The sequence below is a fragment of the Watersipora subatra genome, chromosome 10 (assembly GCF_963576615.1).
Source record: "Watersipora subatra chromosome 10, tzWatSuba1.1, whole genome shotgun sequence".
NCBI classification, from domain to species: domain Eukaryota; kingdom Metazoa; phylum Bryozoa; class Gymnolaemata; order Cheilostomatida; family Watersiporidae; genus Watersipora; species Watersipora subatra.
The window spans coordinates 21,812,456-21,830,078 of record NC_088717.1 but is presented as its reverse complement, the minus strand read 5'-3'; the positions used below and the strand labels follow the sequence as shown (position 1 = coordinate 21,830,078).

At 35.3% G+C, this 17,623-nt stretch overlaps 1 protein-coding gene across 1 annotated transcript in view; it reads right to left on the bottom strand.

Annotated features, from left to right (window-relative positions):
• Positions 1 to 17,623, bottom strand: part of LOC137406873 (uncharacterized) — an 86,214-nt gene that overhangs the window by 13,427 nt on the left and 55,164 nt on the right. Inside the window, exons 5-8 of the mRNA XM_068093478.1 lie at positions 3,346 to 5,315; positions 3,191 to 3,265; positions 2,761 to 2,930; positions 2,077 to 2,253 (exon numbers count right to left, since the gene is read on the bottom strand). Coding sequence (XP_067949579.1) covers positions 2,077 to 2,253; positions 2,761 to 2,930; positions 3,191 to 3,265; positions 3,346 to 5,315 — 2,392 coding nt within the window. The remainder of the gene's footprint in view (positions 1 to 2,076; positions 2,254 to 2,760; positions 2,931 to 3,190; positions 3,266 to 3,345; positions 5,316 to 17,623) is intronic.

Here is a 17,623-nt window from a genome sequence, read left to right as displayed (position 1 = left end):
TTTCAAACTTTGTCAAACGACTGTAATTTTCAAAATTCATATCATGAGGAAACGTTTAGTGCAGGCCAAATAAATTAAGAAACAGAATAAAACAACTATAAAAGTGTTCAAATGTAAATGTGAAATAATTAACAAGTAAAGGCTAAACTAAATCTGTTTGGCTAACATTACAATAAAACATGATTTGACAATATTAACTTAAAAAACAAAATAAAATCCTGAATACATTGAATTAATAATAACAATTTGTGCATAGAAGTGCGTGTGTGTAAAATAGGTTACTGCTCCAGCAGAAGCTATCCATTGAAACTTTGAATACGACGATACTGATACCTCTCGATAATGGTACAAATGTAAAAAAGAGATATCGAACTGTCTTTGTGTCTGGTACTTTGTCTGACTGAACGGGGAGAGAATGTAGGGGCTATCCCTACTTGAGATAATAAAATTCTCAGCAAGAAAGAAAAGTATTAGCTTTTACTGATTTAGCAATCAAACTTTACAAAAAACTGGAAATAAAAGTTTAACGCACACGTGAAATTGAAATGTCACATTTAAAAATTAAAAACTCAAAAAATAGGTGATAGCGGCAAAAAATTAGTTTTTAAACAATTTCAAAAAACAGCAAATGCAAAAGGTAATAATACTAATTAATATTCAAAAGTACACATTTGTCGTGCATTTTTGCGCCGTGTGCGTGTACATATGGTATATGATAAGAGCAATGGAGCGCTAAGGACTGTATAGCTCAGTGGTCAAGTGTGTGGTTTGAACCTTATAATCTGTTGCAATCTCAGTGAGTTCAAATACAGCTCGCAGCAAGCTTTTTATTCCAAGATATTAATAACTAAAGCTGGACTGGCAGACGCCTAAACAGACGACGACAAACTTTTAGATTTCTATATTAATATAGACATATATATAAATATATATAGTGTGTGTATAGTTATATATATATATATACATATATATATATACATATATATATACATATATATTATACATGTATATACACAATATACAGTGTGTATATAGTCAAGATGATCTGATGAAGCACATATGTGCCACCTCAGTTGGTGCAAGAAATGTTGAAAATAATTCACAACATGGAATTGAAAACTTGATACAATTGATGCAATCATAAACTGTTAATAAACTATTAATTTATTTAGTAAAGAAATCTTAAATTGCCAATAAATTACTACTTTAATTGTAATTTCTGCCATCACCCAACCCTGGCTCAAGCATACTAAGTGTTTAACTGTATCACAGAAGAGATAGACTACACTCACAAAACACAAGCCTTGATCGTCTACAAGATGTTACATGCATTTGGTAGGCTGTGTGACATAAGAATAGAAATTGACACCTCCAAATAACAACATGCTTTCATATTAACCCTGGCTGCTCCTGTCAAGGTGTGTCAGTAGTCTTGGTTAAATTGTCCAACAATAGGAAAGTTTAAAACTTCTTAAATGCATCTAAATACGCTCATAATTCAACTCGCAACAACGCATGGCAAACGTCACCAAATCCAAAAAAAATGGTTTCACAGTTCGTCAGGTTGAAACCATAAAAATTCGTACAATTTAAAAAAAAGCTTCTAAGTCTTTACAGTTGCATCATATCTATCAATCACATGTTCATCATCATTTTATTACTCAAAATAATCAGCCAAATTATAGTTTGTCTCATAAATGCATCATCATCATTGTCTCATGCATCATCATCTGCATCCATGACATACAAACAAACAGGTCATATCAATTTTTTTTCATGAGATCGTCCCAGTAGAATTATTATTATGATGAAGGAAATAAATAAATATATTTGCAAACGATTGAAAATAGAAGCAAAATTTCTGGTTTAACACCCGCCGCAAGAATTAATTTGATTGGTTCACACTGTCACTTAAAAACAGCATTTGTAAACAGATCTGTGTGGATGCCGGTATTCCGTCTGCTAGGGATTCCGACGCCCTATGCGATGCCACACCCTAAGCTAAGCTGGAATACCAGCTGTTAAGGTTCGAAGGGTTAACAAACAATTATGAAAAACATAGATTTGATATCATACCTTGCTAGTTAGATTTTCTCTTGTTTCAACATCAAAATGGAGATGACCAAACATTTCCTGCAGATGTTTAACATCGTGCTCTGATCCATCTCTGTAAGATGTCCTTCCATGAACATCACGGAACTCATTGTTGTTGATTATCAGTACTCTTCCTCGAGGGTTTGTCATCTTGTAGACCTGAAAGAAACTTATTGAGTTATTGACCAAAAACTCATAGTGGAGATATGTTTGATTATAGAATGCTGAAAATATATATGCAGATTAATTCCAATGTTAGTTATTTGTTATGTTATCTTGCAAGCAATATATTTAACAAACAATGAGCAGATTTGCAATTCTGACTACCTTAACAGGGTTGAATGTTAGCTATAGTTACAATCAGATAGTAACTGTAGTGATGAATATAGCAAATGTAGTACTAAATCACTTGTATTACATATACAATAGTGCTTTCTGTAAATGGATGAAAGATAAATGTAAAACCTGAAAATAGATTTAAAACAACTACAAATATTTGAGTCCTATAAATAACTTTATTATCTTACAAAAAACGATCTTCAAAAATATTATCTTCTCGAAAAACTGATTCTTTTATTTCAAATAGTCAAAGAGAAATGATAATTTAAATTACTAATTAATACTATTTTAGTAATATATAATTTATAACATAATTCAGGTACTTGCCGCATCGGTGTTGTGGAACAAGTCTTTGATCTCTGCTTTATTTGTATAAGTCGGGCTGCCATCAGAGATAGCTTTACATACATCAACAAATGATAGGCCTATCAGACTAGGGCTTCCATTGAAAGCAGAAGGACAGGAAGAAGGAGTGCATGGTTGAATGATGCAAGACACTAAAACAAATAGAAGCGTAGGTTTTTACAACTTTTACACAATGACATAGTTATTACTTGTAGAAATAATAATTAAAGAACTAGAATATGCCATCTTGCTATGATAATAAAAATAAACCTACTCAGTATTCTCTATGAAAGATTATTATTCAATATTCTTTATTATCATAATAATAATACAACGTTATAAAAAGCCAGCGTGATTGGTTTAACTAAACAATGTTGTTAATGTAGGAAATCTGCCACATATGAATGCTAACCTGATGCTGCGGCTGTTTGTTTTGCTGACACGTATTCCTTGAGTTTCCTTTTCTTATCCTCTGACAAAGGCTGACCTTCAAACAAAGTCAGAAATTAGTTGTATATCTTGTTGTTGAGTTGAATATAATCAAGTAGGAGAAATATTTACACTTACTTGGAAACTTGAAGACTGAAGACACAATTTCCCCGGTACATACTACATCTCTCATCTTTATCTCTCTAGGGTCTGGCTGCGCGCGTGAAAGAAGACTCCAAGAAGGATTGACGACCTTTTTTGGGTGCTGCTGACCAGTTAGTCTGCAGTGGGCGCAGTAAAAAATGCATACCAACGTAGTTGCTCTCCAGGTTTCTCGCAGATGTTTAATGGCCACGTTGACAGTTTCTTTGAGATAGTTCCATGCTTCATGAAATTCTTCCACATTAAAAGCAACAGAGGCTGTTATCTTTCCTGCTTTAGCATCGTGGGTAAAGTGAACTCGGGATTTATCAACAGCAATAGATACTCCATTGTGATGCACGACAGGTGTATTGTACGAGTCAGAGTATAGCTCCAAAAGCCTCACTGTCAACTCATGAAACACGTACTGTGGAAGTGCCAATCCTTTACACAAAATATCTGTCTGAAACTGTAAGTCAAGCTTCGTCGTAGGCAAGGTTGATTGAAACCCTTGAGCAAAATGAGGAACTATGAATTTGGAATCGTCAGTCGAGAGAGAACCAAACAAAATACGAAATTTTGAAAGAATTGCCAATGCCACCTTTTGCTCATCATCTCCAATAAATGCTGTCTCAGTTTTTATTAGGTAAGCCAGCAGCACCAAGCTGATCACTCCGGTGGCTTTAAACTGGCTCACAGACTCCTCAAACTCTTCTTCGCACAAAGGCCCAGTTTGAAATTTGCAGCTTTTGAAGTTTTCTCTTCGCTTGTCCCACTTGGAATCACCATCATGGTCATACAAGACATTTAGCAAGTCTGTAACAGCAGATATCTTGTGGAAGACATGTTGATCTAGACCCTCAATGTCGTTGTACCAAAGAAGCTTACCACTCAGATGCAAGTATTTGATTATCACCTCTAGCTGCTTCTTTACAACACCATGTGACCCATGAACGTTGTCAAGCAGCGATTCAAAAGTAGTGAAATGTGACTTTAGAGTACTCATCACATCTTCCACTTGTTTCCACAGTCGAGGCACCTCCGTGACATATCGTTGGCTTTGCTCCAACAGCTGAGCCCTCAGTCTTGTGAACTCGTCTGAATATTCACGTCCTACTTCGAAAATCCTTTCTGGGGTGAACAGGTCTGTGTCTGCTCCGAAGCTTTTAATGCGGCAAAAATTTGCTTCCTCAAGTCGATTCTCTTCATCTCGAATCTCATCGCGTACTTCGTTGCAATGTTGTAAAAGCTTCGTTTTTCCTGCTTCAAACTTTTCTTCATCCAATAAATCTTTGTGGGTCAATACGAGAGCCGGGGGTAGCATGTTCGGATGCGCTATGTAAAGATGGGCCATCCAGTCGAAGAAAAGAGCTCGAACAGACATTTTTGGCCCAACTCTCTCCGATTCTTTTACATACATATCCATATTGACTACCACGACTGGGATGCAATTCTCTCTGAGGGTCAGCCTATATGCGTGGTGGTAGATTTCTTGCCCTCCAAAGTCAATAAAATACAGAGATCTTTTACCAAATGAAACTTTTTCAAAGTTGAATACTTTTGTAGAAATCTGTTCTGGGGAGCTCAAATTTTCAGTTAGAATTCGTGACCCTTTTTGCATAGTCTTGATTAGACTGGTTTTGCCTGATGTGGATTGACCAATAACTGCAACAGTTGCAGATATCATCTTCTCCTTTCCTCCTGCCAGATCTTTGTAGTACTGCTGTATTGCAGACAAACCTTGCTGTGCAACATTCCAAGGAGGGTTTTGTAGTGAGTAACATGCTGATAGCCGCAAGTCTCGTAGGTTGCTCAAAGATAGAATTTGAGAGCCAAGAGCAATAAGCTTGTAATTGAATGTAAGATTCAATGTGATCAGCTCCTTCAGCTCCCCTATCTCTGGAGGCAGCTTGTCAATTTTATTTAAGGAAAGGTTGAGATTTTTGAGCATCTTCAGTTTGCCAACACTGCAACATAAAGTGTCTTAATACACAAATCTGGCCTATTAGATGATATCACAAAGCTACAATTGTAAGTCAAAACATACATGTAAATGTGTTGATGGAAAAAATGTACCTAATATTATATTAGTCGTTTAGACTAGCAAGCAATACTCGCTAGCTAAGAGATGATGAACTATGTAATCTCGCTAGCAAAGAGATGATGAACTATGTAATCTCGCCAGCTAAGAGATGATGAACTATGTAATCTGCTTTCTTGTTCAGGTTAGTTTTTAAACAATTCAAATGAAGAAACAAGAATGACTTTAACTGATTAGCGTTTTATATTACCATAACAGCACTAGTCAACTACTGTCACTCATGTGGTAGTATTTAGGGCAAGTGTCACATACATAGGCCATTTTTTTCTACCTTTTGTGATCATAATTTTCTGTCAATTAGTGAGCAAACATGTTCAGACATATATAAACATGACTTTTTTCATAATTAAATCTTCTATTATGATGATATGGGGCATACAAGTAGATTTTTCTGGTTGGGTGTGTGATGTGCGGGACAATAGGTCATCTTCTCTCAAACTTTACCACTCATTCTGAAATAAGTATTGATTTTCTTCTGTAATCAACACAAGAGTAGATTTTTCAGCCCACACTTTTTTCCTTTTGCAATTTTTCCTTACTGTTCAGGCGACCAAAGAGCAGTTTGTCCAGCGTTCCACAAATTTAGTGCATTTAGTTGCAGCCTGTTCTTCCTAAGCTTTCTGAGGTAAATCTTTTTTATTTATAATACAATTTTGGGCTGCTATGCACCAACCAAACTCGCCAATTTATTGAAAATATCGCAATTTTGTGTTTTATAGGTACATGGAAATATTTGTGATGCATGGAAAATTTTTAATAATATGAAGGTGTCTGCCTTTAATTGAGATTTTATTTTGATACCCTGCATGTGAAAGCAATGTTAGATATTCCATGACAAAAAGCCATTTTTTTAGAAAAATGAAAAATTGGAATTAATTTGCTAGGTTTTGTAACTTAGAACATGAAGTCTGTCAAGATTACCCTACTGATACACACACTTGGCGTGATTCCGTCAAACCTTGAGATAGTCTTTAAACCAAATGTATGTTTTTAAAGTACGGTTACAAAAATTACATCGTATGGCCAACGTGCTATAGATGGTATTGCGGGAAATCATCAAACAACAGATTTTAATGGCAGTGTACCAGAAATGGTATGTCGTAAACTCGACAAAGTCACTTGCAGAAGCTGCAACAACAATAATTTCCAAATCAGCAAAACCAATAAAAATATTCTCTATCTCTAAAGATAAGATGACTGAAACAGCGCAGATCTGCAAAGAAGTCAGGTCCATGGTGCCTCTAATCCATAGCATTCCATCGTGCCATCGCATAGCAACTAAAAAAGATAGTGACATTGTTCTGATGGAACGGTGTCCTTCCCCTGGCAGCCAATTCCACATACACAGAGCAGCGAACCTAATCAAGAGGTAGCCACAGGAGGTATTTCACAAACTCCAACACAGTTTTCACCACAAATGCTGGTCGCATTGGCCTATGACTCTGATGTCAACATTGGAGAAATGCTCATAGCAGAAGCCAACAAAAGCATCTACACTATAAAGTACATGCACCGTAAACGCAAGAAGTTCATGTGGCCAAACCCCAATGACAAAAAACTACATGGACAAACTTTCTTTTTAAAGCATCTCTAGTTATTGCAACAGTGGGAACTATCAGGTCACTGAGATACCTTTTTACTAGCAAATCAGGAAATAATAATTGCAGAATATGGCGATTTAAAACAAAATGCTTTACTGCGTAAATGTCTGACAATCTTTGAATTTTGAGTTTTATGTTTCATGTTTATGTAAAATGAGTGTAATATGTACTAATTTTTTTATTATTAGTTGTTTAACCATATGTACATAAATGTTGTAACTCCAAATCATGATAATTTGTTGTTTAACAACTGAAAATCGTTGAAAAATTCTAGATTTTTCATAATGTTATTTGTGTCCCGCACGTCACAAGTGGTTGCCTTCTTTCTAACCTCACAAAATCATTAAACTTAGGCCTGAAAACATATTTCTAGTAGACAGATAGTAGAAATAGTAGCTTGTTGAACAATAATGCCATGAGCCAAAAACTTCAGAAGATTTTCGCATTTGATCACAAATTAGTTTTCATGTCAAATTATGGTCCCACGCATCACACCAGCTTTAATACTTAACAGTTCTTCAATGCATTGCATGACAAGGATGAAATCACATTCAGTGATAGTTGGTGTCAAGTGATGCCGAAAACACCACAAACGACAGCAAAAGTTCACATCTTGGCTGTAAAGTACGCAAGAAAGCATTCAAATGTCCCGCGTGACACAATCATGCCCAAATGGCTTTGCCCTTTACCATATTACTATTACTCTACAAAGTGACTTATAAACCTTATCACAGTAGTAAACTAACGGGTTTTATTTGGTACATTAACCATGTACTAGCTAAGTAATCTTACCAATTATTACATTGAGAATGTACCAAATAACTCCGTGTAACAAAAAAACTAAGTGTTGAAACTTTAATAAAACTCAGAAGAGAGCCTCTGATAACTTTCTTTGTTCATACTCTACATTAGCCTGAATTGTTGACAGTGCTATCGCCATGACAGGGAACACCGGGTTACAGTGTCCCTGTCTTACCAACAGTAACAGTGTTCACGGGTGAAATAATTAGCAAATAATGGCTAGAGGGTCTATTTCTCTGAAAAGAGAAATGATTTGCTACTGACACAATCGATGCAAAACTGAGAAAACATAATAAAAATTATTAATATGTTGAATTAATAATGAAAATTAGTACAGAGAAATGTGTGTATAAAAAGGCTACTGTTCCACCAAAGGCTATCCATCAAAACTTGGAATACGGCGATACTGGTACCTCTCGATACTGGTACAAATGTATAGCAGAAAAGCACAGGACGGTTCCTTGTCTGAACAAACGGAGATAGAATGTAGAAGCAATTCCTACTAGAGATAATACACCGCAAAACTGTCCATGTGAAAAGTTTTTAGCTATTACAGTGTTAGCGATTACCCTGAGGAAGAACTGGATAAGTAGAAGTAGAGTAAACCTTGATGTAGAGTAACCACAAATTTGAAATTGTAACCTCATATTAGAAAAGTACAAATAAAAAATGAATTTTGTAATAATGGCTCGTAAAAAATTCAAAGGAAAAACAGATGCACAAGGTAATATTAATTAATAATAAAAAGTACAGATTTAACTTGTAAACTTCAATCGCGATAATGATTGATATAATAGTTCAGTATGATAAGCACGGTATAGCCTAGGAGTTACGTCCCCTGTTTGTAGACTTTCCATTTGGAAGTTGTGAGTTCAATTCCTGTGCCATGCAGACTTTCCATAGCCAGATTTTGATCGTTATAACTGGGCATATACACGAGATACGACACACAGACTGAGATTTATATATGTACATGGACTGGTGTAGTTTACTAGAATTACAACAAGTTTATAATATCTGCTCAGTAATATTTATATAGAATATAAAACATGTTGTGATTAAATCTTTCTATTTACTATATGAAGAATTTAGATCACTTTACTGTTTTAATAACACAATATTTGTTTAAAATGGTGTCATACTATTTGAGAGCAGCAGAGTTTTACTGTGAGTGGGACTTCTTTTCACTGGTGGATTTAGTGTTCCATTTTAAACCATACTATCTTATGATAGTATGGTTTAACATGCATCAACTTTGAGATATATATAAAATTGTTTCCTCACCCCGGTTAACCTGTATGGGTGGTAGTTTCTGCTCTAACTCGGGTCTCCTACCAGAGATCTGGGAGTTTGAGCACTCGCCTCAAGATCTTAGCTGTTCCCAGTAGCGCACTTTTCTGCAACTCACCTGAGTTGATTGCTGTTGGTATTTGGGCAAGCCACATCTTATGTGCCGGTGTTATTGCGCCTAGTGCCCCTAAGACTATTGGGATTACAGTTGTTCTTACATCCCAGCATTTTTCAATCTCTTCTCCAAGAAGGAGATATTTCTCTACCTTTTCTTTTTCTTTGCTGTCTATATTGTAGTCATTGGGTACTGCTATATCTATTATAATAGCCCTCTTGTTTTCCTTGTCCACCACCACTATATCTGGTTGGTTTGCAAGGACATGCTTGTCAGTCCGGATGTAGAAGTCTCAGGGGATCTTAGCACGATCATTTTCAATGACCTTACCAGGAGTTTCTCACCAGTGTTGGGGTTTATTAAGGCCATACTCGTCACATAGACTTCTATACACAACACCTGCGACATGATTATGCCGCTCAGTGTATGCGTTTCCTGCTAGCTGCTTGCATCCATTGATGATGTGTTGGATGGTCTCAGGTGCATCTTTGCACAGTCTGCATCTAGGATCGTCTCTAGTGTAATAGATTTTTGTTTGGAGTTGCCTTGTTTGGAGCACTTGCTCCTGGGCTGCCATGAATAGCGACTCTGTATTGGCTGTTAGGTTTGCTTTGTTCAGCCACATATATGTCTGGTGAAGATCACCAACCTTAGATATTTGTCGGTGGTAAGCACCATGAAGAGGTTTCATGTGCCAATCAATTTCCTCATCATCAGGGCAAAGGTCTATTGTAAGAGCAGACGATTGAAATTCAGCTAGCAACTTATTTGAAGTGGCCATGGAGGCTGCATAGGGTTTGATGCTTTGCTCTTCTTCCTTCACTGTCTGCTGTACACTGTTGAGTCCCCTACCGCCATCTTTCCTATCAAGATACAATCTAGTAGTATCAGATTTTGGGTGGAGTGCTCCATGCATGGTCAGCAGTTTACGAGTTGCTATATCGGTTTCCTTGATGGCTTCCTCAGTCCACTTTATTATGCCTGATGGATATTTTATTACTGGCAGTGCGTAAGTATTTATTGCCATGACTTGGTTCTTGGCATTGAGCTGGCTCCGTAGGACCTGCCGAAGGCGTTTCTTGTATTCAGTAATGGCTTTGTGACGCACCTCGGCTTCATGGTTGATGTTGCTTTGCATGATCCCCAAGTACTTGTACCCTTCTTCTATATCTTTGATGGTACCATTTGGCATTCTTAGGTCATCTGTGAGTATAGAATGTTTTTTTTTAAGAATTAGCCTTCCACATTTCTCAATACCGAAGGTCATTCCGATGTCCTTGCTGTATGCCTGAGTGAGGTGTATTAGCGAATCAATGTCCCTTTTTTTGTTAGCGTACAGCTTGATGTCATCCATGTAGAAGAGGTGGTTTATCTCAGTGCCACTCTTAAACTGGTACCCATAGTGAGTCTTCTCCAGCATATTGCTTAGAGGCTTTAGGCATATGCAGAAGAGCAGCGGTGATAAGGAGTCACCTTGATAGATGCCTCGCTTAATTTTTACACTTGCCAGATTTTTGCCATTAGCCTCCAGTTCCGTCTTCCATTTGGTCATTGACATCTTGATGAATGCCACAAGAGCAGGGTGAAAATTTTACATACTGAGGCACTCAAGTAACCAACTATGGGAAATAGAGTCATAGGCCTTTTTGTAGTCGATCCAAGCCATGGCAAGATTGGTATGCCTTCTCCTGCCGTCTTGAAAGACCATCCGAACCACCAGTAACTGATGTTTGGCTCCTCGGGTGTTGCGCCCAATTCGTTTTTGAGCACTGGTCATATAGTGACTCATGTGCTCTAAAAGGAATTGCTCTATATATATATATATATTTATATATATAAATAAATTAACTTGTATTTCCTCAGGTACTAAAAGTCCAGTCTTTTAATTGTGAGTACAAATAAAAATCATACTCGGTCATCAGAACAACTACTTTGTGAGCTAAAGAGCAATTACAGCTATCTATTTTCGTATCTCAGATGAAGTGGAATGTTCATCTGAACTCAAGCCAGGCCCACCAGTGCTGCACTCACTAAAGGTGGGTCAGAAGGTGGCTCATGTCTTGAGAGATTACAAGAAGTTCTAATGTAGTACACTTGGTGGATAGTCCCCCTGCCTCACTCGCAACTTATCAATGTAACAGCAGTGTATATCACTAACACAACTATTAAATGAAGGTGACATCAAATCGCTAACAATTTTATACAGTAGCAACTTCTTCATGCTTGGACTTATACGAGACAAGTCATGGATTTGTCTCCTCTAGTTTGCTGTCTGTATGATGGACTGTTGAAATGCTGACAACTACACATTCTAATCACTCAGCATGCAATACTTTATATTCATGAGCGTTTATTGTGAGAAAATTGATGTTTTGCTGTTTTGATAGTTTTAGTGCACCTAAATATAAGCAGCTTCGCATGCGCTGCTTTTGTAATATTTAAATACGTTTGATAATGATAAAATTCAACTAGGGCCACTATACATATATTCCCATTGTTTTAGAAGAAAATACAAACTCTTTAGAATTTGTAAGTGCAGGGCTCAGTTAAAATCGGACAGTAACTATGAAATTGATTGGATTTTAAATGTCAACACACAGGTAACAGCACTTCTGCCCAATTTATTAACCCTTTGAACCCTGGTCGTTTTTGTCAGTGCGTGTCAGTAAACCTAAGCAAACAGTCCAACAATCTGAAGTTTTTAAACTTTTATTAATTATAACTAAAAATGCTAATAATACAATGTTTGGTAAAACATTAGTAAAAAGGTCGAGCAAACCACAGCAATTGCCATCAAACAGAAAAGAACAGTGCGTCACCATTGTTCGGGCTAAAACTATAAAAGTTCGTAAGAGTGTAAAAAACTCATAAAAGTATTTACAGTAGCATCATATCCATTGAGCACATGTTTATCATCATTTCATGAGTCAAAATATATTGGAAAATTATAGTTAGTATCACAACATTTTATATTTGCATCACACATTTATGACCTACCAACAAATGAGTCGTATCAAGTTTTTCACGATACTGCTCTAATAAAATTTGTTACTAAATCGAAGGAAGTAAAGATATTTGAAAACGGTTACAAATGGATGAGGCACTTCTGGTCAAACATCCTGTGCAAGAATTAATACGATTGGTTTAGGCTGTTACTTAGAAACTGCTTTTGTAAACAAAGCCATGTGAATGTCAGAATTCCGGTCGTTAGGGACTTGGACACACCCTACGCAATGCTGGAAAATCGGCTGCTAGGGTTCAAAGGGTTAATTTTACAGGCGGGCGAGACGTTATTGATTCTATGACAGAGGATGCGGGCGTCATGAAAATTGCCCGCGGCCGGATTTTGGACACGTCTGATTTATAGTATCCAGTATACAGTACAGCTTATAGTGTAAAATGTTGAATAAATACTTTACTGAAGTTGTTTTCTTGCCTTGGAACAGATTACATAATTTACAAAGTTTTATTTTATTGGGATAAAATGTTTCGGATTTACAACAACTCGGTTTTCGAACAACCTTCTTACACGTTGCTGAAAGAGATGAAATTTTAAAATTACAGTGGTTTGAAATTTTTAATTTAGTTGTCCTGCACAAAACCTTTTTCTCATGATATCAAGTTGGAAAGTTACAGTTGTTTGAAAAGGTTTAAAAACCTTTCCAGTTGTTTTTACTTTCTCTCTTAACTTATTTCAATTACAGAAAACCCTTTTCTCATGGTATGTAGTTTGAATGCAAGAGTGGCAAACTTTGTTATATGTTAAGTAAAAACAAATCATACTTGATTATACTAAATTATAATTACATGAAAATAAAACATACTTTTTCTTACCTTATTTATTAAATAATTTTTTATTGTAATCATAGCTAAGCAGATTATATTTAGCCATTACTTGCTAATGAACTCACAATTTTATTTTAAACACGTATAGCTTTATTTTTCTTCTTAATTTACTTGAACAAAAACTTCTCTCATAATATGAAATTTAAAAGTTGTAGTTGTTTGAAAAAGCCTGAAAACTTTTACAGCTGTTTCCTTTTTCCTCTTCATTCATTTCAACTGCTTAAAAATATTTTCTCATGATATGAAGTTTGAAAGTGCAGATGGTAAGTGTTGTATACCAAGCTATACTACACGGCGTTGCCCGAGTAATAAAAAAGTTTGTCAACAAAAAATTTATTTTTATATAACATACCGAATACAACATTTACCATTTTAACTTTTAAACTTTATATCATGAGAAAATATTTACAAGCAGTTCAAATGAATAAGAAAAAAAAAATCAACTGTAAAAGTTTTCAAGCTTTTTTCAAACAAATACAACTTTTAAATTTCATATCATGAAAGAGGTGTTTTGTTGAAAAACATTAGGAAAAAAAATAAAACTGTAAGTGTGTTTAAATGTAAATGTGAAATAATTAGCAAGTAATGGCTAAATATAATCTGTTTAGCTATGATTACAATGAAAAATTATTTAATAAATGAGGTAATAAAAAGTATATTTTATTTAAATATAATTATAAATTAGTATAATTAAGTATAAGTTATTTTTATTTAACATATAACAAAGTTTGCCACTCTAACATTCAAACTACATATCATGAAAAAAAGTGTTTTGTGTAATTGAAATAAATTAAAAAAGAAAATAAAAACAACTATAAAGGTTTTAAACTTTTTCAAACAACTGTAACTTTCAAACTTCGTATCACAAGGAAAAGGTTTTATGCAGGAAAAACAAACTAAAAATAAATGAAACAACTGTAACTTTTTCAAACCACTGTAAATTTAAAATTTCATAACTTTCAGCAACGTGTAAGAAAGTTGTTCGAAAACCGAGTTTCATTTTCTCATGATATGAAGTTTAAAAGTTAGAATGGTAAATCTTGTATACGGTATGTTATATAAAAAATAAGTTTTCTGTCCAGACTTTTTTATTACTCGGGCAACGCCGGGTAGTACAGCTAGTCAAAGCATATTTATATATTCCATAGACTTGACTGAACACTTGCAGTAAAGGCTCATATAATATGACTTACGTTGCAGGTAATCCTGTGAGTTTACAATAGCACAAGCTAAGTGACTCCAATAAGTTGAGCTGGCTGACTACTTCTGGTAGACCATCAATTAAAGGGTTACCTGATAGATTCAGTTTTTTCAACCTAGTAAGAGTGTTCAACCTGCAAATCATATAATCCCATGATACCTTTATGTCAAACTTTTATTTCTAAGTTTATAATATCTGCTCACTAATATACATGTATATATATAAATCTCAAAGTTTGTCATCTGGCTGTCATTATATGTTATTCCCTGTCTGTCCAGCCACAGCTATTAAAATCTTGGAATGAAAATTACACTTAGTGCTGGATTTGAACTCCCGAAGATTGCAACCACTAGTTTGTAAATACGCACATCTAACCACAAAGCTACACAGTTATTACTATTTTGTTGCTCTTACTATATACTGTAAACCCTTTTCCCACTTATACACCCTAAATTATGTTTTAATTATTACAGTGCACCCACGAGTTATGATGGCGATGTTATACAATAGTTCTACAATATCCACAGTAAATATTGTATACGGCATATACAATATATACTGTATACAATATATAATGACAGCTTCAATATATGTTCAATCTGACAGCTGTCTAGTTGGTGTATTTCCTGTTAGCATATACAGTAGACGCTCCTATAACGTAAGTCACCTATAATTTATAATCCACATATTGTAAATAGTTTATGTAAAGTTTTTTCTTCATAAAAATCAGCAAATTGTCAGGTCGGTGCAAGTTCTCAAAGTCAATTTTAATAACGAGAACATTGTAGTTAGCCTGCAAAATATAGCTTTATCTGTCAGCTCAGTTAAGAGAAAACTGATGTACGTATAGCGCTATTTCCATTATATGTACAAGTTCCGTGACAGCCTAGTTTGGCATATTAGACCGACATAATACAGAGGATAAGTAGGTGTGCAATTATTCAAATTTACTGTGTGTTCTAAGTGTGTGTTCTAAATGTGTGTTTTAAGTGTGTTCACGGTAAGCCATTTCAAGGCCTGGCTTATCGCGGAGTTAGCTGCTCATGAAATTTATAGCCTAGGCAAAATGTTTCCTCATCACAGGGCAGTGGCTCCATCATTTAAAACAGGTGCACCCACTGATTTAGGTGCTGACTTCACTTTTTACCACTATGAGCAGCTGACTTGGGCAAGCTAACATCTAACCATTGCAAGTAGTTATTGTTAGTACTAGGGGTCTGTAGCTGTCAATAAAGTTGCTGTCAGTTTCTGGCAGCGCTACATGTATAAAAATACACCGCGATTTGGCAGGGCAGTTAACAACTATGAACATATAATATTCCATGTGCAATGAACGACTCAGGTACCATACAGAGTACCTACAATAGCTGCCGGTAATCAGGGCTGGTTGAAATGATTTGTGACCAATAATTGACCCATGAGGTGACAACTTCTAGTAATTGTAACAATCCAAGTATAGCAAATAATAAACAAATAAAAAAGAAACAAGAAAGTTTAGTAATGAATGGAAATCAAACAAAACTTTTTATCAGATTCCTTGAGAAAGTTGCTATGAATGGTTTTCTGTAGTCAAACAGTTTGTTTATAATATATCTGTACAAAAAGAATAGGATTATTAATAGTCAGTTAAATCATCCATGGACAACTCCAAATAACTTTCATTTACATAACTAGGTAGTACAGTGATGACAATCAAAGTACAGTGCACCCTCGAGATACGATGTTGATCCGTTCCAAGGCTGGCATCGTATGGCAAAAAAATCGTATGTCCGGGTATAGAAACCATTGTAATTAAACAATGAAAAAAAGGTCAAAATCATCCAAACTTTTATAAAAATGCTGTACATATTGAAAATTAGTAACAAAATAGTATGTTAACTTTAGTAACTATAGTTACCTACAGTAGCTGCATTGTATTAAGTGCACTAATCTGCAATACTGTAAAATTGTAATCTGTTTACCAGATGCAAATGGTACGGTAAGAAGTTCTTACCTTCAAAAGGTATGCATAACATAAACTTTGAATTCACTTCAAATAAGTTTAGCTTGCCAAACTCACCCTTAAAACTAAGTTTTAGTATGTATTTTGAACTATTTTAATGAATTTCAACTTTTTATCACAACATTTTATCCTTTCTGTCTTCACTTTCATTATAAAATTTAGCGTGTCTGGTTGAAACGTTTTTCAACCAGAATTCAATAAGAAAGGACGAGCGATGCAATTATCGAAAGCGGCCTCTCGCACACATGACCATTTAATGGCTACCAAAAAGAAAAATGAAACTTTATTTACTATTATACAGGACGTACATACCTTTGGAGTAACATGACTTTAGCTAGTACATGTAGCAAATAACGCAGAAGGAAGGCAAAAGCGTATCAATGCTAACGTGTTAATGCATGTCAATGCTTGTGTTGCTGTACGCTTGAAGATTAATTTAATACGTAAGGAAATGGAATTTTAGCAGGCTAAAGAAAATTTTTTAGTCCTGTCCAATTTTTCTTCTGGTTTAAAAGAAAAAAATGCTGCTGCAATGCAAAAAACTGCTAGCTAGCTAACGCTTGTAGAAGGATCTAGAGAAGGTGCTACACTAGTTTTTCTTGTATGAAATGTGCACAAGAATCAATGTGACCATACGTACAAAGTTTGTACGTATTTATACCCTAGAAGACAGGGCTTTAACAAGAATCAGAAAGTAATGTGAATGCGTCAACTGTCTTGAGTAGCTAGTTATACGAGTTACATACATACTATGACTTGTATTCATGTAGAAGATAACAAGCCCACCTGCAAAGACATGGTTAAACCAGAAAAGAAAACATAAAATCAAAAGGAGTACAAATAATTATTAAAATTCTGAGAAAGAAGTTTCTTAAGGGAACACTACAGCCAAATTGTCATTCGCTAAATTGCTACTTTGTTGATCACACGCAGCGATTCCGGAGCTTGGAGTTGTCTCCAACCTCCAGAAAATGAATAAAATATGAAAAATATGCCACACAAGAGATAACAAATATATACTATACATGCATTGTTTTAATGTTCCAATCCATATCAGTAAATTAAACACTTGAAATATTTCTGCCAATGTGGGGTTTTTTGTATCTTCTACTTCCTGGCCCTTACTAAATGGTTGCTCCTTTTGAATGCTGATCGCGTGCATGGCCTTCTAACTCCTTTAAATCTTCAGTCGTAAGCTCCTTCGTGTGCTTGTTTTAATGGAGTTCTTGTTTTAATAATAATTGCAAATGCTGATTGGTCGCGATCATATTCTTTGACAATGTGAATAATACGGGTGCCTTCTTCTTATTTTTGACAT